The sequence below is a fragment of the Salminus brasiliensis genome, chromosome 1 (genome assembly GCF_030463535.1).
Source record: "Salminus brasiliensis chromosome 1, fSalBra1.hap2, whole genome shotgun sequence".
In the NCBI taxonomy this organism is placed as follows: Eukaryota; Metazoa; Chordata; class Actinopteri; order Characiformes; family Bryconidae; genus Salminus; species Salminus brasiliensis.
In genome coordinates this window covers 18,925,831-18,951,025 of record NC_132878.1, presented here as the reverse complement: position 1 = coordinate 18,951,025, position 25,195 = coordinate 18,925,831, and the positions used below count along the sequence as shown (strand labels likewise).

Below are 25,195 nucleotides of genomic sequence, written 5' to 3'. Positions count from 1 at the left end.
GTTGTTGTCAGTGTCGTGATGTGATTTATAGCAAAAAATGTATTGCAATGTTGGTGTTTTTCAGATTCCACAAACTGATTTTAAGATAAGATAATCCTTTATTAGTCCCACAGTGGGGAAATTTACAGTGTCACAGCAGCAAAGGGATTGCAAGACACTCAGATGCAAACCGTAGATAAATTACACTATATACAAAATATAAATAATGGAAGGCAAAAGCTCTTAAAAAAAGGTTTTATTTACAGATAATTGCAAACTGACCCTTAATTGCACATTGTATTTTACAGTATTTTACATTTTCAAATGAGTACTTGAGTGAGTACTGGTTTGAGTACATTAGAACTGTTTTTTTCTACTTTATTTTCCTGGATGTAATTACAGGCGGAGGCTGGAGGAGGAGACGTGGTTAAGTCCTTACCCTCCTACTTTGTGGTAACAAACGTGTGGGTTAATTGGCAGTAACAAATTGGTAGAATAATTCAACAAACAAACAAACATAAATCAATCAATCAATCAATCAATCAAGACACCATGCATTGATTACAATGAAGCATTTAGTAAACCCAACAGCAAATCTGGAAAAGTACAAAAAAAAAAAAAAAAAGCTCCTGAAAACATACACAGTAGGAAGCACCACTTTTGCATCAGCAATACACGATTTTTCACAATGGCTTGATTACACACCCTTGTTTGAACATGTTGTGAGATCTTCGTCTTGTTTACAGTGACCGAACCGAATATATAATATTTAAATACTCAAAGCTATCAAAAACATCCAGGACATCTGGGTTTTAAAATGCAACTTTTTACTTAGCACAGCTACATTATCATGATGAGCTCATTAGGAAGTGTTTAGAAGGTTTACAGTTGGGGCATTGAGGGCTTTATGTGGTCCAAGATTCCTGAGCTCAGTCCGAGCTGTTAATCAATTTCCAGAGCTCCACCAGGAGGCCATCCACGCTCTTGTTTAGGTCCATCTCATCCTCCAGGTCATCATCAATGAATTCATCCAGCAGGGCGTCAAGGTCGTCCACTGGGGAGGATGTTCCTACAAGAGCAGTAGCAAGAGCGGAAGCCACACCTGACTGGTGGACCCCAGGCCTAATAGGTGGCTCAGTGACAGGGCTGCAGGACAGACAAACACAAGGTGGGAAACGCAATGTAAAAAACTGTGCAAATACAGTACTGGGGTTTTAGGCAGCCAGCTAGGCAGATCGGGATTTGCTTTGGGCTGAACTCTGGGCTGAATATCAGCTCCATTGACCATATAGAAAAAATGTACTTTAATAATTCTATATCATCTGTTTCTCTGCATACTTTATTAGCCCTTTTTCACCCTGTTCATCAATGGTTATGACCCCACATTACTGGTGGTGGGCCATTCTCAGCACTGCAGTGACACTTACATGGTGTCATGGTGAAGCGCATCTGTTGCTCTACAGTTTGTTTTGGTCATCCTATAGTCCTTCATCAGTGGTCACAGGACGCTGTTGACTGGATATTTCGAGTTGGTGGACTATTCTCGGTCCAGCAGTGTTTAAAAACTCTAGCAGCACTGCTGTGTCTGATCCACTCGTACCAGCACGACACAACACACCACCACCACCACTACAGTGTCACTGCAGTGCTGAGAATGGCCCACAACCACCCAAATAATATTGGGAAGAGGAAACCAAAGAGAGAGACCAAGAAAAGAGTAGAGGCAGAGCAATGCTGGGGGCCAATTCAATTCTTGTGGCAGGACTTCTCTACAGGAACTAGAAAAGCTGTGTGTGTGTGTGTGTGTGTGTGTGTGTGCATTTGCATAGTTGTGTCAGTGAGTGTAACTTAAAGGAGCTGAATGCATTCATTTAGAAGGGGTGTCTACAAACATATTGGAACACACTTAAGAGAGCCTGCCATACCTCTGCAGGCCAGAAAAGGGCTCAGGTGCTGAGAATAAAGGGTTCCTGGGAAGGCTGAGAACGTCTTCCGTAAGAGATGACGGTTGTTGGGTACTGGCTCCAAATTCTGAACTGCAGACTGGTGCAAACAACTAAGGAGTGAAAAATACAGAAGCCAGCTGCATGTTCATCAGCACTGCAATACCTGAACAGTGCTGCGGATACACCTGCTGCAGTCGTGTCAACACCTTACCCTGATACACTTGCAGGGTGGTTCAAGGCCAATGGCAAAGCAATGACTACACAAAGCTTCCCTCCTTAGGCAGCGCTTCTTCTGAGCAGCCGGTTTCTGCATAGGCAGGTTCACGCTCAGTCTGGGCTCCACTGAAATTCAGACACAACCATGCACTGAAGATTTGCATGCACATACATATCACAACTGAGTTAGTGGCAGTGGTGGCTCAGCAATAAGAGCTCCAGGCCGGTGATGACATGGTTGTGGGTTTGATACCCGGGCTCGGCAAGCTGCCACTGTTGGGCCCTTGAGCAAGGCCCTTCACCCTCTCTGCCCCCCTGGGCCCTGGAGTTGGCTGTCCACCGCTCTGAGGGTGTGTGTGTGTGTGTGTGCTTACTGCCTCTACTTCGCTTTTGTGTGTATTCACTACCATAGATGGGTCAAATGCGGAAGGCACATTTCGCTGTACATAGTGCTGGCTATAGTACATAGTGCTAATATGTGCACCTTTACCTTTTCAGAATTTAAATTAGGCATGGGCTACTTTCCTTAACAACATTTATGTACATGTTACAGTGAGTAGAGGGACAGGACAGGACGGGACAGGGCTGAAACAAAGGGTTACTCATACACAGGGACAATGAGGGACACACAAAAAACACATGGGACTAACAAGGGGGCGTGGCTAGAGAGGAGACACAGGTGGGAACACTAATGAAAAGGAGGGGCTTGAACTGACAACACACAAACAGAGCCAACAGAACAGTGGCAGGCATGACAGTTCACATATGGAGTACCTTTTAGTTTCACAGCTTTGCTTGGGGTTGTTTTGTAGGCTTCTCTAGTCTTCACTCTCTGGGGGTCCTGCGAATGGAGGTTTTGAGGAGCTGCCACCTCTCTCACTTTTACAGTAGTGTCCTCTGACAGCTTCAATTTCCTATGACGTGGGGAGGGAGAAATCTCCTTGGCTTGCATTACTGAGGACCTTTTCTGAGGTCGTACTCCAGGGACAGGAAAGGTGGCCTGAGGTTTAAGGCCAAGGCACTGTCGTACGGAGGGCTTAGCTCGGTTTGAGGACTCTGTAGGTAGTGGGGTTGCTGCAGGTGTGGTTATTCGTGGTCTGATTACAGTAGACTTCTCCAGACTTGTGTGTGGTGGAGTTGATTTCTTGGAGTTGTGAGTTGTGAGCATTTCTTGCTGTTTGCTGAGTCTTTTCTCTTGCATGATCTCCTCAAAACCCTTCACTATAATAGCCTGAATGGAGGAATCAGGCTTGCCATTCACTGCAACATTAAAAAAGCGACAACGGCGTTGCTAAGATTTGGATTGTGGTGGGAGGGGTGCTGTATAAATGCAGTGTAATAAATACCTTTCAGAACAAGCTTGTAAACTTTTACATTTTCTAAGACCAAAAAAAGACCGAAACATACTTGTGTTCCTGTTGATGCGAAAAACGTTCTTCTTAGGAGTCTCATTATTTGAACTAGTGGTGTGATCACTCTTGGTCTCCCAGACCTGTGCTTGCAGCCTTGCAGCTGTCTGCTTATACACCCCTCTATGGTTCTCCATTCTGAGCCACTGATTTTCCACCTGGGAACCTACTTTGACTCCTCCAGCATTTGCAAGGCCTTTGCTGCTCTCAGCGCTGGAACTACCTTCCAAATACATCAATTTCTCTTCCTCCAGCCCTCTCTTGCTGGGTCTTGTTGGGAGTTTTGATTAGGGTCTCCTTAGTTGGCTTGGATGCAGTCAGGTCAGGAGTTGTCTCAAGTCTCTCATGCACAGGTATTTAGCACAGCTATTAAAAAAAAAAACATATTAAGAGTTAACATGCAGATGTAAGGTACACTATATGGACACTATATGGACAAAAATAATGAAACGCCTGCTCATTGTTTCTAATCAATTATCTTTAAGAAGCGTTTATACTGCTTTTGTTGGAGCAACTGTTTCTACAGGTCATGTAAGGAGTGTTAATATGGAGCATTGCTGTGAAAATTTGGTTGCTATTCAGCCACAAGAGCGTTAGGTAACCACCTCAAACCCAAACCTCCAACTCATCCCAAAAGTATTGGATGGAGTACCATCATTCCTAAGAACACAGCTACACAGCTTAATGCTGGGGGGCTTTTTACCCCTCTAGCTTACACCTGGCATTAGACATGTTGCCAATAGGTTCATGTTTATCTGCTCCAGATAGCTCTATTCTATTGCCAATACTTCTCTACAAGAACTAGACTAAGATTTGTGTGTGTGTGTATGTGTGTGTGTGTATTTGCACATCTGTTTGCAATGGGTACAACTTAGAAGGGTTGTCCACAAACAAAATGTGGATATATAGTATATATCTGTGCTATTCTGAGGGTTAAAATTCCACCATAGTGCTTAGCATGGCTAGCTTTCAGAGAAATCTGTCACCTTGCATAGGGATGTCTAAACTAAGCAAAATATGCTGTAAACTCAGAAGACCCCTCTGAACAACTAGGCATATTTACACCATATGCTGCAAGGAAAAATGATTCTATATAGTACAGAGAAAGAAGAACCTGAGAAAGAAGAATCTGAAGAACCTTTTAACCAGGCACAGAACAATATAAGCATCCAAATGGATCTTTTGAGCTGTCATATGGTTCACAGTACCCTTGAATAACTTTTTTATAAGCGCACAGGTGCATCGTACAGAGGGTGATGTGAGAATCCATTTTCCAGGTTTCTTTTAACAGCTTTCCTTAAAGTTGGAAACTCTGTAAGAGTCCTTACAAAAAGTAGACTTTTATTTTATTAAGGAAACTTGAGTAAAATTCAGGTATATTTCCCAAATGTACTTTATGTAGTAAATATACTAATATAAGTGCACTAGTGGTATATATGTGTGTGAACTATTTTAATGCTTCTTGGGACTAAATATGTTAACTCTTTAGTGTATAAAAGTATACTTTAGGTTTAAGAGCAGTACACTTTGAGTACACAACTACTTTTGTCCTGGGGTATTCACGCAAGGGCAAATTAGCAATTCACCTACCATATGCATTTGCATATGCATTGGGGGCTGGGAGGAAGCTAGGATACCTGGTGGAAACCTGCACAAACTCAGGGAGAACACACCAACCCTGTTTATTTTGTGCTGCAACTAAACTAAAAGTTCATAGGTATATTTAACTGCAGTTTGAGTATCCTTGTAGTTAGCTATTATAAACACTACCAGTGGACTACACATAAAAATCCATAAGCCACACTCAGGATGAACCAATTTGATTTGTTTATGAATCGAGTTGTTCAAACAAATATTGCATTTGATGCCAAAATATGAGAACATTACTCAAATAGACATTCAGTTCAAAACAAAACACCACAAACACACCGTCTCTAGAGGAGGTTGATCTTTGAATTTGTGTCATGCTACCTTTCTGAAATCCGTCCCACCCCAAGTCAGGTTTACTACTAAATGTAGCTATGGATATGGCAAGAATACTTAGTTATTATTATTTTTATATAAGTATATCTATAGCAAAGGATTATCTATGTACAGGTAGCTACAGCTCATATACTTAGCTAGTCTTTTCTATACACTGGGTCTACTGGGTGTACTGGTTGGTATATCTCTGATAAAACCTAAAAAGTGCTAAAACTGGAAGCATACTGACTTATTTGAGTGTATTGATAGCATAAATAACATAAATGAGCTTCTTTTTTGTAAAGGAGAGAACTTCATTTCAAAGGCAGCTGATAAAACTGCTGTGCAGTGCAGGAGCCACGTTCTTCACTAAATAACAGTTCATCATTCACTTAGCACTGCATGGGTGCTGGTGAATCACTCACCTGTCCAATAACGAAGCCACGAGCCAGAAAGGAAACCGCTGGACTGTAAGATCAACTTCATGGTTGCCACTGGAAACCAGCGCGTTTTAGAACGTAATTCTAAACCTGTAATTAACGGTAGTTGTAATTATGGGGCAAAAGTAATTGCACATTAAATACGTTGCTGCGCCACGTTAATTTACCTGAAAATGACGACATGATACACCTGTAACTTCCGTTGTATTGTTTGGTTTTAAGGAACATGCTGTTTGGATATTGACCACACGGTGGCGCCACATACAAGCCATCAAACGTCTTACATACACCATACATATAACACACAGGTACATGTACGAGGTGTAAAAGCAATTAAACCAGTTGGCGAATATGTGTGTATGGGTTAATTAATTAATTAATTAATTAATTAATACATACATACATATGAACGCATCGCTGCCTCCTGAGCTCAACTCCCCCAAATATAAAACGATGAGCAGCCCCCTACCCTTCCACCAATAAACACACACAGACAGTGAGTGCATGGCTAGGAGAAGTGGGCAGTTCATATTTCTAGTCATTGTGTATATTGAAGGGTCCCCTGAGGCTCTAGGCAGTCAGTGGCTCCTGCATGGGCCCACCGACACAGTCGGTAATCCAGCCCTGCCTGGACTAGAGCGCGATTCTTAGATACTACACTGTTACTGTTACTAATTTTTTACCCCACCTGTATTCAGTCAAATCCCGCCTCCCCGCGCTAGGATTGGCTGCTTGTATCCCGCGTTCTGCGCCCACAGGCGGCCTACACACTAGTATGCCTTCAGAGCCAACCCCGGTGTGAGGAGAAGAGATTTGTCGGAAAACGGGTGGGGGGAACCAACGCTTGAGGGAAGGTGGGCTGTCATTCCACTTTTGGCCACGCGGTGGCGGGTAGAGCTGCATTCCTGACAAACCGGCAGCGCATCAACTGCGGCTCTCACGCCTGTATTCCTATAGTAATGGGAGTTTCGGATCAGTTCACCGAACCGATTCTTTGAATCGACGTGTCTTAGTGAATCGAACGGCATTGGATCCACAAGCCAAACTTAGCTAGCTAGCTACTTCACTCTAACGACACTCGTCCAGCTAGCAAATCTGATGTCCGCGATCAGTGACAATGCACTTATTCGCAATGACGGAGTCAAGAGTGCTGTAACATCACGTAAAAACTAGCTAGTACCTCCAAAATGGCATCTGTATTCTGTACAGAAGAACTAACAGGTTTCAATTCAAATGGTTCATAGTAAAAGTTCATTCATAGTAAAATGTCGACTGAATGTAAAGATATTGGAATGCAAAAACTTGGGAAATGTTTATATTAGCTAGTTATTTTTGAGCCTGAATACTGAATGTACGAAAATAGTGACTTGCGAATCGGTTCTGGTGATTCATTGAACCGGTTCACAAGAACGATTCGTCTAGTAGGCGGACAACGCAGCTCTTCTCAGACTCGCCACAACCTCACACACACTCGCAGAGAGAGCAGCGCCACGGTTTGTCCATCCTCTAACGCGAACCTACTGTTTGCAACATGCCGTCAAATGTACAAGGTAGGCATTTAGAGATGTAGTGCTATAAATGTGGTGAACCGCCGTGTTTGTGCTGTGTTCGAGCGAACAGTCGCCCTGCTTCTTCAGGAATGCCGCGCGGTGGCACCGGCAAGTGCATTAGAGATAAACCCGCTCTAACGGGGTCCAAAATGTCCCTTTTTGCAGGAGGGAAGGCGTTTGGGTTGCTGAAAGCACAGCAGAGAGATAAACTCGAAGAAGTAAACAAGGTAAGTGAAGTGAAACTTCGTTAATGTTGGCGTTAATATTGTGGGATGCTTTTCTGAGGCGCCCCCCCCCCCCCCCCCCCCTCACTCAAAGGAACCGTTAGGCTAACGTCGGCTAGCTTGGCCGTGACCTTTATCAGTCAGACAAAGCTAGTTATGGCTTGCTGCTCAATAAAATACTCCTCAAATGATTGTTTAGCTAAGCAAATGTCCACATTTGTAGCTGTTTGGGCTTTTTTCGTAAAACATGGGTGTAGTTTAGGTTCAACTGAACGTGTATTGTGTGTCTGTGAGAGAGAGAGAGAGAGAATCAGTCAAATCAGCGGCTAGCTCTACCGTATTAGCCCGCCGGTCGTTATACATATAGGACTGAACACACAGAAGGGACTAGCTAGCCAGCTAATCTGTGAGTTGGTCCCGTTTGTTTCAGTCCAGCCACCGTTTGTTTCAGTCCTGCTCGTCTAGTAGATGTTTAGGCTCTTCCCGGCTCCGTCCACACCTGTCTTCCACCCCATAAAGCTCAATGTGCGTGTTGGAGAGGGGGCAACCTGAAAACGTGCAGTTATTTCAGGGGCAGGACTGTCGGAGGGTGCGGCTCCCATTTGCCCTTTTTGCAGCGAGAATTGACAAAAGTGCCCCCCTATCTGAAGCCCTTAGCTTTTAGCTTCTATTTAAAGCTACCGTTTGAAACCAGGTCGCTCTGGAGGCGATAAAGAGGCGCCCTTTCTTCTCCCGTTCAGACGGGAAACAGGTGGCTGCTGGGCCCAATGAAGAGCCCCATTGTGTCGGGGAGTCTCTCCACCCCACCGTCTGACTGCCTTTCTGCCTTTCCCTTTCTCCACTGCCTCAGCCTGGCACCCTGTCAACGCGGCATGTTCTGGATGAAGATGAAGATGAAGTTGGCTTCTTTTTCTACTTCCCCTTTCTACCTTAAATGATGGTGCACCATTTAAGGTGATGGAGGAAATTCAAAGAAGAAGCCAACATCTCCATTGTGTCTCTCGTTGTATGCTGTATAGCTATATACATCTTTGTGGACACCCCTTTTTAAGAATGGGGAAGTCAGCATAGCAGCTCGCCCCATTGCTGACACAGACACACACACACACAGCTTGTTTAGTCATGTTGGAGAAGAATTGCCAATAGAATAGGCACCATGTCAATGCCAGATGTGGGCTAGAGGTGTATAAAGCCCCCCAGCATTGAGCTGTGGAGCTGTGTTCTCTGTAATGATGGAGCTTCATCCAGTACTATTGGGATGAGTTAAGGTGGTCATCATCCAGCATCCTGACCTTGTGTCCACCCTTGTTTGCTGAATGCAATCAGATCTTTGCAGCAATGCTCTGAAATCTAGTAGAATGCCTTCACTAGACAGTAGAGCTAGTTACTCCAGAACAAGGAGGATTAGGTCTATTGATTTCAGAAGAAACAAAAAAGAAGCAGGTTTCCCAATACCTCTGTTCATCTAGTCTATATTGTTGAGCCTTTCACAACAAGAAAATGAGGTCAGTGTAGCCGCATTGAATGTCCGAAAGTGTCCAGGCAGGCTTAAAATTTGTGAATTCAGCTTCTCCGGGTGCACCAATTGCTGAGTCGCATATTGTTTTACATGCACAGCTTGGACAGTCTCCACAAATGCCAATAGAACAGGAGGCTCTGGGCCTAAGGTCACCATGGTCAATGCCAGTTTTTAGCTAGAGGGTTGTAAAGTCCTCCCCTGTGGAGCATTATCCAATACCCAATACCTTTGGGATGAGTTGGAGTGGTGTTTGTAGCCCATAACTAATTATCCATCAGTGCCTGACTGATTTGCTCACTACCTGGATGATTGCTATCAGCTACTGCAGAAGATAGGGGTGGAGGGGGAAATTCAGAAGAAAAGTTGAGTAGGGGTTTGTCAACTTTTGGACCAAGAGTGTACGTTTACATCTCGTTGACAACCCAGCAAGACATTATTTGTGGTGTTTAAAGCAAGTGTACTAAAAGCATGTGGAAATATTTAGCTGTTCTGTTGATTCTCTTAAATCTGCTGTCACTACTTTCATTTTCATTTCTGCTATTTATCGTCTTAATTTTGACTCTGCTTATTCTAGTTTCACTTACGCTTCACTTCGCTTACTTAAGAGCAGGGGTGGCTAGTCTCACAGATCAGTCATCTGCTTATCGGAGTGTTGTGACCTTTATTGCTTAATATAACTAACTACCACATACTTTGATAAAGACCACTTGACTGATGTGCAGAATAACAACCACAGTTTTAGTCTGACATGTAGGCTATCAGGCTTCCTTTTTTGAGTAAATAGATAGATAAATAAATAAATAAATGTTAAAAACAAATATGACCACAAATCTGCCATGAGAACTTGTTTTAAATCTACAAAACCGAACACACTTGAACTAACTGCCAATTCTGTTAAATTAGCTGACAGGCCCATGCAATGCCTAGCATCACAACACATTCTTAAAAATAAAGGTGCCACAAAGTTGTAAAAGAGAACTGTGAGTGTGAAAAACTAAAAGAACTGAAAAGAAACTGGAAAGTCATCTCTTTTACAAATCACCATTTGTACTCTCTTTGACTACATCTACATCTATGAATGGCTTTGACAGCCCCTGGGGTTGAACTTGAAATCTTTAAATGATCTGGATACCACTTGGACTGTTTCATTAGTCAGTGTTCTTGATGAAGAATTCAAGATGTGATGACATACAATATTTATTTATTTATTTATTTAGGCAGCTTTCTCACTAGAGTTTACCACCCCTGCTATAAAGTCCATGCATTGAGTCCTAATAAACTAGAGATGTTATCTTGCCATGTCAGGTGAGGTTGTAGTTAACTATGTTGATAAGGGGGAAAACTGGGCCTGACTATTTATAAACTGTGGTGATACATAAGGCGCAAAGCCAAAAAACACACAGATGAAGGGATGGGGAAAACAGACTCCAGGTGGAAGTTGTTCCTTCACCCACAGCAACCCATTAGAGAGGTTCCAGTTAGACAGGCCAGCTGCAGAGACCATCTGTAAGTGGGCCAAGACTGTGTGTTTGTGAAACATAACCAATACACAGATAATGAGCTCTAAAAGTTGGCTTGTCATTGTCCAGGGTTTAATTGGAGGTGTTTTGTGTAGGTGCTTTTTTTTACTTGAGCTGTATAAATATCTATATCATAGGGATAGTTTTGTCGAACGCAGCACAAATGTGACCGCCAGTTGTGACTAAAAAAAAAAAGCTTGCATCGGTGTTAGTCATGTTCAAGTTGTTTACTTAAACTTTCCAGGCTCTTCATCCCGTAATCATTGTGTCCACCCATCCCTAGTCAGCATAATATTTGGGTTGTTTCAAAGACCAGTAGTAGAATCTGCTACACACAGTCACACATATTAACCCTCATTGATTTTCCACTCTGCTTACAGGCTACTACAGACAAATTCCTATTGATTCATCAGTAGTGGTCCAAGTTGAGTAGGACTGAACGGAACAGCAGAGCTTTCTAATGCTCTGTTGGGAGTTGAACTGATTCAAACATTAACATCAGCAATTTAGTCCATCTTTCCAAACCAGACGCTGTGTCATCAAACTTTAATAATGGTTTGCCATCAGGCATTCACGTCCAAATACTGTCACCATGTGTTTAGACAGCGCCTAATTTTAAAGAAACAAACACATCCTTCTGCTTTACTAAGCAAAATCCTCTGTATTTTCATGAGATTTTGCTTTTTGTAAATCTTGAGCTGTAGATATTTGCTCAATAATGATATATGACATATCTAGCACGAAATGTACCTGATGTTAGTCTAGGCAGGAAGGCTTGTAGTGTTGGCCTTTGTGAGACTGTGAAGAATAAAACATCCAAACAACCAATCAGTGGATATTCACATAGAGATTTGAGAAAAACCTTCAATCACTAACAGGAATTAAGAAGGTTTTTATGTCTTCTATGACCTCACCCAAATAACCTTTTTTAGCATCTTTATTTTTAGGGGTGTATGGCCCTATGGTACCTTCTCAAAATTGTACATCCCTGCCATCAAGCCAAACTTTCAGGAACAGCTGCTGTTGACAGATGTTTTTGATTTCCAACTTGATGATGACATTATATACCATCTCAAATTGATCCATTATGCCTTACTGGTTCTGTTTTTCTGGCTGTGCCTCTGCAGGAGTTCATGGAGGACCAGAAGTACCGGGACGAGGAAGATCTGGCCGAGAAGCTGGATTCTTTCAAAAGTAAGTACACAGAGGCTAAAAGCTTGTCAGGAATCTCCTTAGGGCATAAACTTCCTCTAATGGCATTAGAGGAGAGGTGGAATGGGCGCGTTTGTACAATATTCATATATGTGTGACATGGTGTTTATAGAAGAGGAGTCTATGGCGGCATTACTTCGTGTGTGTGTGTGAGTGAGGGTGTCTGATTTAGTGGTCCGTAGAGGAGCTTTCTTGCAGCAGTCTTGCAGGAATGCTTCCTTGTTTTTTTTAGGACTACGGACCTGGAGAATGTGGCTTTGGGGAGAGTGATCTGTGTGCGTATGAGAGAAAGGAGCGCGAGAACAGCTGAAATGTAAAATAGTCTCTGTTTTCAGCCACAGAACCCTAAAGCCAAGTCATTTCTGTGCATTCTTACTCATCCCCCCACTTCCCATGCATGACACTTGAACTCTAAACCCACGGGCCGCCTTCCTTTTCTCATGAATTGTTTACCATCCGCCCAAGACTTGTTTGTGCGCACATCCATGTGTGTTGTATTTGCTTATTTAGATCTGAGGAAAGAAGTGAAATACATTTTAGAGAACAAAACTCTTCTGGCAGAGAGTACAAACGCTAAGGAAGAACAAAGCTGGATCCAGAGTGTGTAGGAAAACACAGGAACCCTTCTAGTTTTCAAGTCAAGTGTTCAGTAATGTGGTCTCTCTTGCACTCTTACTCGGGCTCAAGCCCTTAGGCTCACCGCAGTGTGTGTGCGACCCACAAATGTCAGTCTGCATGTATGTGTGTGCATGTGCCTCAGCCCTCAGACCAGAGAGGGAATGAGGAAGCATGCCCTTGAGAAAAGCAGACGACAGCAGCTGGAGATAGAGGCCCATTGTTTTCCATCATGCCACGCAACAGGCTTTGAAAACGGTACAAACTGTTACATTAGACAGACCTTTTCCATTTTTGTGGCTATATTGAATACACATAGTGTGGCCAATAATAGTACTTAATTTATGTATTTTGAATGCCTGCTATTGAATGATGTCTGCCATTAAGTTTTAGATTGATCAGAAGTGCTTTAAAATGTTTGAGGTTGTACAAAAACTAAATGACATGGCATTTGTGAGAAACATTTTAACAAAGCAACAGTGATTTTGCCTCAATGATCAACAGAATTGGATAGACGAAAGGTAGTAGTTAGTAGTCACCGGCTCTTGTTTTGTTTTGCTTTCCCACATGTTCTTTGGGCCTCAAAGCCCAGTCTGAAATTGATCCGCAGTGGCTGGCAGCCTGTCTCTCTTCCTCTCAATCTCGTGCACAGCTTTGTTGTGAATAGTCATGAGTTTGAGGGGCGGGCATCAACAGGGGGGCCATTATAACCCTCTCCTACCCATGACCCTTCTCTCACGAAGACACTGTTACAAGAACCGCTCACGGGCCGCTCCAACAGAGTCCTCTTTGTGAGACAGAAACAAACAGAATGAGGCCGGAGGATAAACAAAGAGAGGGCAAATATGGGCTCAGGCTGCAAGATATGGAAGACGTCCATACTATGTATTGATATTGATGTGACTTACAATTTGTTATTTAGGAAAGGGACATTAGTGAATCGTTAGTGTGCCACAATTTAAAATTAGTTTGTTGGATATTGTGTGAATGCTCCTTGTTTCATCAAGTTGGTCAGAAAAGTTGTCCAGAATCGGGTCAGGATGCTTAGAGCACTAGGAGAGCAATGGTTTTCAAAAAGATTTCAATGCGATATACAGTACAGTGATTTCTCAGTTTCTCAGGGGGGCTACAATAGCTTTTATCAGTAATGACCGGGTTTGGTTCTAACCGGTAGCATTTCATTAAATTTTCTGGTTAACTGGTAAATAACCTTCATCAACTAAAAAAACGTAGCTTCTTCACACTTTATGAACCCAAAAATGGTTAATATGTCTTCATTCAAAGACCCAAAAAAGTTGGTGCTGTCCCTTCCCTTAATGAAAGCAAAAGCTAATTCATTACTAAAGTCTAAACCTGTTGTTTGTTTATTTTGTTGTTTTATTTCATGCAAACCATAGCATGAAATACACTCATGTTCCCACACATGGATGTAATTTGAATGTTTACATGCTGGATGAACTGATGCCTTACATAAACACCATTTATTGTGCCGAACAGATGCGATGTTCAGATTTTCTAGAGATCTGACTCTTGCGTTGGTTGAGTTTGGGTGCTGCAGACATGGATCATGGCTGTACAAAAAAAAACTTTCTGTAGGTGTACAAAGTTGTACAAGTTAGGACATCCTCAGAGCACAGCATTTGGCTTCAAAATTAGACTAAACAATTCCTGGTCTTCGGTGGGGATGAAACACGAGTTAAATCTTGGCTTTTGCGCTTCAGGTAAATCAGGACATTTCTTTAGAGAAAATGCTAAGCGGCATCAAATGGTAAAATGGACATTCACAAGTCTGTTAATAAAATATAAGTGTATACTACCACTACAACCTGTTATTTATATCCTACTAGTATTAGTGGTAACAGCATCTCTTTTGCTTTGACACATGACACAAGGTGAGGTTTCTAAAAGCCTCAAAACACATACGTACAGAGATAATGATAATGACCATGTTGAATATGTTCTTCCTATACTACTAAGCTATTGTTACACCCCTACGCAACACTTTTTAAAACATTTAGTGTTTAGTTCGAAGCACATTTGCATATTGCAGCCATCTGCAATGTCTGTATTACACAGTCTAATATGATTACTATTGGCAAACCCTGTATTGCGAGGCCTTAGTATGGGGATAGTAAAACCACAGAGACGGAAATGGTCAGAAAAAGTCAGTCCTCCACTCGGTTAAACAGTGGAGCCTGCACAGATGCATAATACAATAGTAGTGTCTCTTGCACTGCAGTTGAAACCAGGCTGACCTCATCCCCTACTGTGACCTGCTTTTGCAGTCTAAAAGTCAGCTGTCTCACTAATGACCACTTTCCTGCCACATTCACCTGTTCCTAGCAGCTGCGTCTTTGGTGTGGTTGTGGGTGCATGTTTCTGAAAGTGTGTATAATTAGAACTGAAGTGTGCAAGTACTTCTTCAATATTACTAAAACATTATATTGATGCATATTAATGTATAATTTTTCTTTTTAGACAAATATGCAGAATTCGACCTGAACGACCAGGGAGAGATTGGTAAGCGTGTGTCTGTGTCTGTGTCTGTGTGTGTCTGTGTGTGTCTGTGTGTGTGTGTGTGTGTGTGTGTGTGTGTGTGTGTGTGTGTGTGTGTGTGTGTAGACATGTGTGATTAAGACTGTATTAGCCTCTTGACTTTGTGTTCATTGTGAATGTGATACTGTAAAGGACGGACATGAAACCTGAGTGTGTGCACAAGCTGGGGAAACATAATAGGGTAAGAGTGTATAATTGTAGTGTAGTCTGTATTATATGCTCCCCAGTCCATGTCCTTGAGTACTTCTTAGGTGTTTATTGCTTTTTCCTACTGCAGAACACCTCATGAGCTTGTTAATTAGTGAAAGAGATTACTCCCTTAGGAAGGGAGTTAACACTGTTTAATAAGGTCTTGGGAGCCTTTATTGGTTATTCTCTGCAGTTCCTGTTTAACCACTTCCAGCAAACTGTTATCTGCACATTATGTAAGTCAGATAATGATCAGGACTTTTGCCTTATTGTCGCCTTCAGAGTTTTCCTCTGAGATGTTTGTTATAGCTCAGTAAATGATACCCTATAACTATATCTGCAAATCTACAGCTAGATAAAAGCAAATAGTGTTTAACTGGCATTTTCCTCAAAACGGATACATCACAGCTCTCATGATCTTGTTATTTTCTTAACAACCAAACATTTGATTGTGGCTTCTACTATGTGCCCTTCTTTTTTCTTTTTTTTCTCCCCTCTCCCCTGCCTCAAAAAGGTCTGTTTTAACCTCCACTGGCATGGTTAAGACTGGCAGTCTTATGTATGCTCTGTGAGAACACTTGTACCCTCCACCTGCCTTAAAGAGAACAGCTGCAAAAGCCACCTGTCCAGATACTTGATGTGTGAATTCTACAGTCACTGTCATTTCACTTCAAAGAAAAGGCACTGTCCATTAGTTTAGAATGTCTAATCTAGGGAGAAGTCCCAGAACTTTCACTTGTGGCCTCTTCTACTAATTTAGGGCAAGCATGTTCCGGTTTTCTTAGTTGCCATCAGATCAAGACCATTTTAGGTAAAAGGCACATGTTAAGGCAGATGTTAAAGCACAGTGAGATCTGAATAGTTCTGTATAAATGATTGACTCCTTTACAAAACATAAAACTAAAACCTAATGTTTTATTTCCTTAGTTTTTCAAAATTGAGGTTTTAAGGTATTTCAGTTTAATACGAACCCAGAAATGCTTCGTTTGATTATGAGACTGATGTATAGATCATAGATCAGTACGGAGTGTAGATTGGTCATGATGGCACAGTTTTGATTTTGATACTAATGCCAAGTGTAGTATCACAAAATGTATCAAATGGTACACTCAGTGTGGTACAAGACTAGGCTTAATTTAAAATTTATTTTTGGAAATTGTTATTCTAGAAAACTGGGTAACTGGCTTATTTTTATTTATATTGGCACATTTTTACTGCTTAAATGCATATAGCATATTTACATTAAGAATTGAAAGTTGAGGTATTCGAATGTATTACATTTTTGTAACTCTAATCAGGTGATATCACTGTAATTACAAAAGGGCCCAAAAGATTTCCACTTCTGTCTATATTCTTCCTTCTGTTGGAAGGAAGTGGGAAATGGGGTATGTGTATAACTGCACTTTGTGTCTGTGTGGTACAGATATGATGGGTCTGAAGAGAATGATGGAGAAGTTGGGAGTGCCCAAAACTCATCTGGAAATGAAAAAGATGATTTCAGAGGTGACCGGGGGCAGCAGTGACACAATCAACTACAGAGACTTTGTGAAGATGATGCTTGGCAAGCGCTCGGCTGTGCTCAAACTGTAAGTTTGTGTGTCCTGTGTGTGATTGTGTGTGGTCCCTCTTTAAACATGTTGCAGAGCCATTTTTAATACTGTCAGGATCTGCTCAGTGGGGCTATTTTTAGCATGTCTGTGTGTTTAATCGTGCCAGCAAATCCGCTGCAGCACCAGCACAGCAGCACATCTCTGCCATTATCTCTGTTATGGGTAGGATATGCTGTGATAGGCGATGTTATCATCACATATCACATGACATTTCTGCAGGACCTAAAAATCAGTCATAATTCTCCCAGCATCACTATTGAACTGCTAAATTTCTCCCAGTGGCATTATTCCAGTGTTGTTTTCATTTTGTGCGCAATATGTTGATTATGACAGTAGCAGTGTTACATTATTGATTAACCAGTGCAGTGAACAGCCCATGTTAAAAGCACAGACACATTTTTTTGTTTGTTTTGTTTTGTTTTTTTTAGTGAGGCAAAATACAGGTCAGCCAATCAGAACAAGCTCATTTACATGGACCAGTCTTAAATGTACAATGACAAAAAAAAACAGGGAATTAACAAAGATTGAAATGGTCACATTTAATACAAAAAGCACACAGATATGTTGGGTAGATGATGGCCCTTTACATTTATATATATATATATATATTCATTCCTTATCGCAGGGCTTGCGGCAATATGTAGAGAGAGGCTCGTTCAAGATCCTATTCCACAATGCTAATACAGTGACACCAGGCAGCTTGTCTGGCATTAACACTTGATGTGTTTACAATCCTAAGTTTCAGACTTTAAATGTATGTTCAGTGTGTTGGCTCTCGAAAGCTAAGATGGCCAGACCTTTCCCTTTCCAGTAAATCCCTTCATAATCCGCAACACACTAATCATCTGATGAAAGGCAGCATTTCCGCTCCACTTTTGCCCTCAATTTCCTTTTTTCGTTGTTCAGTTTGTTAGGTGGTGGGGTTACTCAGTGGAGAGCTCTTCTTTTGCATGAATTTCTGGTTCTGTGATGGGAGTGTGTTTGTCTAAAATAACAGTTAAAATGATCACTGGTGTGAACCGAATGCTGAAATTCATTAAAAGGGTGTCTTCAAGGTTGGTCTTGCCCTAAAATGGCAGTACAGTGGTTATAGCCCACACTGCTTTCCAGAGTGTAAAATACAGCCTTATCTGCATCTTCACAAATGTGTAGGTGTTTACTTTTTTTTTTTAAAAAGGCACAGAAAAACAAGTTTATGGAATATAATAGATTTTATTTTTATGAAGACTTTCAACACCACACACACACCCTGCAGTCTTCTAACTTATGTATGCTACTCTGGATGCCTTCCAGTTTGGCACAGCTTTCCTCAACACCCCACCACCCCTCAATTCTTCTGTCTTTCTTTCCCAAGGGATATGGAGAATAGAAGCTTTAGCTCCCAAGTGTTGATGTCAACGAAATGGTGAACTTGTGCCAAAGTTCATATTGTAACACTGCTGACTGTTGCTAATAAGAGGCTTTTGAAGTTCATGCTATTTGTTAGTGCGTTCTTAGACACTGACTGACTTGAAATATGCAAAGCGTGCAATTTTTGCTTGACTTGACGAAAGGTAGGGTTGTTTAAGGTTGCTCAAAAGCTATGTTGAGGGTAATATGAGGTCAAAAAGCATTTTAAATGACGACTTATTCTGTTATAGCTATTCTATACATTTTACAAATAGAAGCTGCATTTACTGTAGCCGTTACTGTTAATAAAGATTTACAGAAGCTGGATTGTGCAGCTTTCTAGAAAGGATGGTCAGAATTTGTGATCCCATGAGTTATCCAGACCACTAAGCTTGAGTGAAGAACATTATTTAGTTTCTGGTCAGACTGTTCCTATAAAGTGAAAGCAGAGTATAAAAATGAGACTTGAGCATTTTCACACATCACTTGTAAAGTCTTTTAGTCTTAAAAGAATTAGTTCTGTTTCAGGTAAAAGTGAGGATAACGGAGCAAAGGCTCTTTCTAATCTGTAACTACTAACTGCTTTCTTCTTCAGAGTGTTAACCTTCTGTAGGTTAACACTCTGAGCAATCTATCCTTTTAAGTGTAAGCCAATAAGATAAAGACTGCCCATTCATGCTGTGCTGTTGACTCTCTGTCTCTCTGGAATTACAGATGCAAGGGTGAATAAGTTCAGTTAACAAAATGCTGCACACACAATATTGCATGATTTCCACCTGAATGGTTTAGTAAGATCAAAACCAGTCCCCCAGTCCCACATCAGGGCCAGATAGTGTGTCAGATCACCCAGAGGAGTCGTTCCTGTAAGCATAGTGAATTGGGCCAAAGAGGTAATTTAGGACAGCTCTAAGTAGCCCTGCAGTGCTGGAGGGCAAGCAAGAAAGACTTTTCAGCTATATGGGGACACTGACACCAAAGCTCCTCTTAAGTGCAGGAGAAGTGGCACTGCCGGCAGTCATTTTCGCATTTAAATGGCATTAATGCCAGCAATTCTAAACTTGTCACAGCTATTAAAAAATGTTGGCGACCCGACCATAACCATTTCCTTCAAAACTGAGCCCTGATTATAGCTTTAATTTTAGTCCCAGCCCCTCAATACGCTAAGCTCTAGGGAGGTGACCCATATACTCAAAGCAGTTAGAAGGCATAAGTGAGGAATAAGTATTCTGTAAGGATGGGCAAGTATATTTTGCATGTCATGGGCACTTGGTGAGTACTTAAAGATCAACTGCATGTTTAATGAAAATAATATTTAAAAGGACATCACAAGTGGCCTAGCTGTGGATCAGGATGGGCACTGATCCAGGCATCTTTTAATGGAACGAGTATCAGCTATTTTAAGCCCAGTCCAGTTCTTCTTTTTTAGCTTTTTTTCTTTTTCTTTTTTTTTCTTTTTCTTTTTCTTTTTTTTTCTTTTTTTTTTTTTTTTTTTTTTTTACTCACAGCACAGCACCGGCCCCATTATCAGACATTATTCACAAGCCAGCAGCACAAATGAGCGTTATCAGAAGCTAACAAAACAGTGTATTCTTTACAATAGACTGCAAAGCCGCTTTTCATTTGGATGGGATTTGTTTTCCCCAGAGTATTATTTCCAGTGTATCTCAGTGGTTTTAAGTCTCCTGCCTGAGATTTTTACTGACTCTGTGCTCTCGTCAGTAAAGATTCGGACTCCTTTTTATGATACCAAAAGAAAATCCTAGTTCATATATTTAGAACATCCATGAAATCCTGCGGGAAAACAGTTTGCTGTGCGTAAGTGGAGATGCTCATGTAGGTGTTTAGTCATGTATGTGTGGCATAGTGAAAGTAGATCTGCAACATTCGGCACAAGTCAAGTAGGTTGCAAATGTGGAAATCCATTGAAGATTTTCCAAAGGAAAACAGGAATAGTACTTTGGTAGCTATGGTGAGCTTAGTCCCTTACACTTCATTAAAATAAATAAATAAATATGCCAACTAAATACCAGTGCCAACAAAATGTTGTGAAGCCTATCCTGAAAATGGCTCAAAGTATGTTTTTACCATGTTACCTCCTACTTGCATTCCACTCCAAAACACACCACCTTTACTATTGTTAGCATGTTTTGTTTTTTTGTAGTGGGCATAGGACAAATCCTACAGGACACCATGAACTGAGTGTTGTGAATATGCTGGTAGCTATTGGTCCCATGCAGGCTCAGGGCTTGTTAAGAGCTTATAAGAGATTTGCAGAGGCTAACCAGGAAAAGAAAGACGCTGTCTCTGAATAGACCTGTCAGGACTGCTTCATACTCTCATACTGGCTGTCCTCTCAGTCCCTGTAACACTTTTTTTTTTTTTTTTTTTTTTTTTTTTCGTCTGTATGAAATCTCTTCCTTAAAATCTCCTTCACTCATTGTTGGTCAGCATTGTTTTTATACTCTTTTCACTGACCTGTCACTTGTGCTTAGTCAGTGTGTCTGGATCTCACTCGCTCACTTTGTATGTCCCTGTCACATCTGCTGGGTGCTGCAGCTAAATTTGCCTTTGTGGTTCAGGTCAGTGTTGCAACATGGACCTTGCAAATCATGCTTTAACACTTCCTTTTATGTTCTCAGTAGGCCTGTCACAATAATTATTGACTTGCTGTACAACATATGAACATGATCTGAGTAATTTGTGCTCACCTCAGTATTGCCTATTGTGTTTACTTATGGGTTTTGGTTACATACGAATGTATGTCACCAATATTTTAGTTCTGTTTTCTCATCTGCAGCAGGCAAAGACATGGTACTTAAGGCTAGTGGGTAGTGTTCCCATAGACAGTGTAATTTCAGACAGAAAGTTTGGAAGACTAAATCCAAATGGAAAGCCTTATGTGGGGCCATTATATCAGTGACATAAAATGATCATAAAATGACACTGGTCATTGATTTTATCGCAATATTTATCTGACAATATATCGTCTTTACAAAAAACGCATTGTGACAGGCCTAGTTCTTAGTCACCTGTAGGTTCAATGTGCATAGCTACTGTGCAAGAAGCAATGAAATACAAAACCTTGGCACTGTATATTTAGCTGGGGAAGAATGCTACACCTGAAATTCTAATGAAACCACACAACTGCCTTTGGCCTCATTCCATCCCACATTTCTTTCCACAATTAGATTTTAATGCAACCTTGATAAAAAAAAAAAAAAGAGAAAGAAGACTTCAGAAAATCACTTGATTCCAGTAAGATGACTCACTAAAATCACCAAACTGTTGTTCTTCTGTAATGCTTTTCCACACTTTTAAGGAAGGTCCTACATATGTTTGCTATGGGGCATTTCTTCCTGCAGTCTCCTTCAGGGAATGAAGTGCATGTTCAGCTGGGTTAAGGTTTGGGGATTGACTTGACAAATGCACAAGCTGCCGCTTTTACCCTCATTAAGTCGTTGTGTTTGCGGTGTGTTTGGGTCATTGTCCTGCTGCATGATGATGTTCCATGCTTTCCTCTTTTCTTAGCTTCAAATTGGCTTGCCTTCTCCCCAGAGTTCTCTGGTCTTTATGTTGGTTCATTCTTTTTTTTTAATGCATATTAATGTCTTCACTGGTAGAATCCCAGTGCTTAAATCAATTGTACACATTCAGAGCTAGTCATTGTTTCAACAGTCCGATAGGGCACACCTGGGCAACCAGAAAAACCTGCCAAAAAGGAGTGGGTTCTGTGTGTGCTGTGTACAGAAAGGGGGGGGGCTAAAATACGGAGCTATGTCTGAATTGTATCTCCAGTGTCATCAGGTGTAAAATTGCCTTGTCATCGCAGTACTTTCAGAGAAGAGTTGTTGTTGTTTACAGTTATCATATAGATAAGTGTCATGCATTGTCAAAAACCACAAACATGTCTCTTTTGAGATTACTTTACAACTTGATATGGTTTGGATGCCTGTATGTTGTCCTGATGCCCTATTCAAGCTGGATTAGTTTCAGCAGCGGCCTGGTTATGTAATGTTCATGGGATTTGACTGGCTGATTTGTACAGGATAAAGCATCTGTGGAATTTCCCCCAAATTATTCCAGATTGAAATATCTTAGCCCAGACATCAGTGTTAGCGTTGATTGTTTATTAGGATAAGTTTAACGTCCAGGTTTTAAGATGGCTAAGCAAAAGTTTCACTGCCTTGTAAGAGGTACTTTCAGGATATGACGCTACTTGAGATGGGTCTGATTGCAGAGCTGCACTTTGACACCAGCAGTTGTTTCAGGCCAGTGGCACTGAACGCATGCACAGTTGGACAGTGCAGTTGTGCCGTGAAGACCAGTGACTGTTTGGAGAAGTGTAGTTATAGACTGTGTATGTCTGCATGCATATTACTGTTCTGGAAGGGCTTTGTTTATTATTCCAAAAAAATATTAATGCCAGTTAAGGCAGTTTTATTACTCCACATGTGTATGTGTATACATAAAGCCCGCAGGATAATAAAACCTAACTTTCTACCTTAGGTTTGCGCCCCCCCCCCCCCACACACACACACACACACACACACACACACACACACACACCAGGTGCCTCTGGCTTCCATAAATTATTAAAAGTAATTGCTCTTGAACTACTTCGCAGGTTTGTTGAAACTATGTCTTGTGGCAAGCGGGAAAACATAAATGAACGTACATTTGATTTTTCACTGAACTATTTTGTTGGCTTATCAGTTTTTGTCTTTGGTCTGTTTTTAGGGTAATGATGTTTGAGGACAAAGCCAACAGCGCCACCTGCAAACCCGACGGTCCGCCACCCAAACGTGACATCGCCAGCCTGCCCTAGAGCAGGTCGCCTCTGCAACTGCAATCCCCGCCCATTTCACATCAAGGGGCTAAGTGTACATAGCCTTACCTGACATCTTTTGCTTGAACCCAGGGAAAAAACAAATCTGCGGTTCAGAGGAGGTTGGAGGAGGAAGAAGAGAAAGATAGCTATATCTATATTTGCTGTGAAGAGGTCAAACTGCAGAGTAGCTTTTTATAACTAAACAAATGTATATATTTATATGGAAAACAGGTCTTTTTGAAGAGTGCTCATCCCTTAATTGAAATGTTTCATAAAATGAACAAAAGTGTGTGTTTTGATAAGAGTCTGCTCTCTTACCACGTGTGACATAACGGTATGATGTGTAACATTTGAACGTGTGTTATGTGTAGTGCGTGTGGGATGAGATCGTTTTTATGTCCGAAGACGTTAAACATTTTACTGTAGAATTGAGATAGGTGTTCGCCCTCCCCTCCACCAAACCTTTCAGAGTGCTTTTGCGTTAGCCGGATAAGTCTAATTAGCTTGAAGCATATAGTCTTGAATTACCACTAACCTTTTGTCACAGTCTGTACAGTCAGGTGTGTTCTAGTGTAATGTCAAACCTGTGGCCAGGGCTGTTTCGTAGTAGGGCAGTGAGATGGGTTTTCAAAACCTGATGCCATGATAATGATGTATAACAATATTGTAATGATGGAGTTGTTTGATATGGGCATTTCTTTGTTGCATTGAGTGAAGGTTTGTGATGTACAATTGTGTTGACGGAGGCAGAAAGGGATTGAGAAAGCAAGGGAGGAAGTTCCACAGGGTTGTTTTTTGTGTTTGCTACAAGAGCAAGTAGAGCTGTTTTGCATTCCTTCTAGCCTAAATACCTCTCAGGCCTCCCACACTCTGTCTTTCTTACTGTGTGTGTTCATTTTTTACTATTATTTTTATCCATCAGTCATTCCCTCTTTTCTTTCCAGCTTGTGGTAAACTTGCCCCAATTAAAATGTGACATTGTATAGTATTTTTATAGTGTAGTACACTGTTGGCTAAGCACAAACAACAAGAGAACATGCTCTGTTTTCACATGTATAGAGCTAGTTTTGGTTTTTAGTCATAGGTGAGACGCCACACTTGGAAAAACGTGTCTGCGCAGTCTCACTCGAGTTTCAAGACACTGGCGTGTTCATACATGGCATCCGCACACTGTACATTACTATTGAACCAGTCTTTCCAAGTGCCTCACTTATTTTGATGTAGCCAGATTAGAACATGCCAGTTATGTTCAGATTGCTTGCAAAAGATTAGTGTGTGTGTGTGTGTGGGGTAATATATTGTACTAGTGCTAAATTGTTTGTGCAGAGTTGCTTTTGGGTACCTTCTGGGAATTTCTTGAATGCTGCAGTGTCCTTATTGCCCCCCTCCCCCAAATGCAGCTTTTGCTCAACTCATGGATTTTAATGTTCCCTAGTGCTTTTGACTCCAACCCCCCCACCCCACCCCACCCCCATTCTCCACATCGGCGATTTCACATCCATCTCATTCTATAGCAGTCAGTTTGTATTCATTCCTATTACAGAACTACAGGACAGTTTACCATGTTTAGGGTAGGCTAGGCGGTTTCACTGCCACAGCACTGCTTTGTACAGCTAGATCACTGAAACGAAAAGGGTTTAGATTTCGCAGTGAAGCCTTTGATCAGCAACTTCAAGCTTCTCATATTTCAAACAATATTTTTCCAAGAGTTTTATTCTGGGCTTCATTTGTGTAGAAAATCTCATGTGCCTAATGTGTTTTACTGTTGATTATTTCTTTTTTTTTTTTTTTCATGCTTATTTTCCTTTCAGAATCACATGAACATGAACTATGGAATAGCAACTGCACTGTATTAGGGTTTTATTTTTAATGCATTGTTTAATTATTTTTAGGAGTAGGAGTTTGTTTCAGCATAATGCAGGCTTTGTTTTTAAATTATAGATCACTTGTGTAACACTTTTTTTTTTTTTTTTTTTTTTTTTTTTTTTTTTTGCAAACACCAAAGGAAGTAAAAAAAAAACCTTAGTTACA

The 25,195-nt window shown here is 41.2% G+C and overlaps 1 protein-coding gene across 1 annotated transcript; it reads left to right on the top strand.

The window, feature by feature from the left end:
• The first annotated feature begins 7,379 nt into the window (after positions 1–7,379).
• aif1l (allograft inflammatory factor 1-like) lies at positions 7,380–25,130 on the top strand. Its single transcript, XM_072674050.1, has 6 exons — positions 7,380–7,502; positions 7,668–7,729; positions 11,893–11,959; positions 15,071–15,112; positions 16,761–16,923; positions 23,074–25,130. The coding sequence occupies exons 1-6, from the start codon at positions 7,484–7,486 to the stop codon at positions 23,159–23,161; spliced, it is 441 nt and encodes a 146-aa protein (XP_072530151.1). The 5' UTR covers positions 7,380–7,483; the 3' UTR covers positions 23,162–25,130.
• Positions 25,131–25,195: the final 65 nt, after the last annotated feature.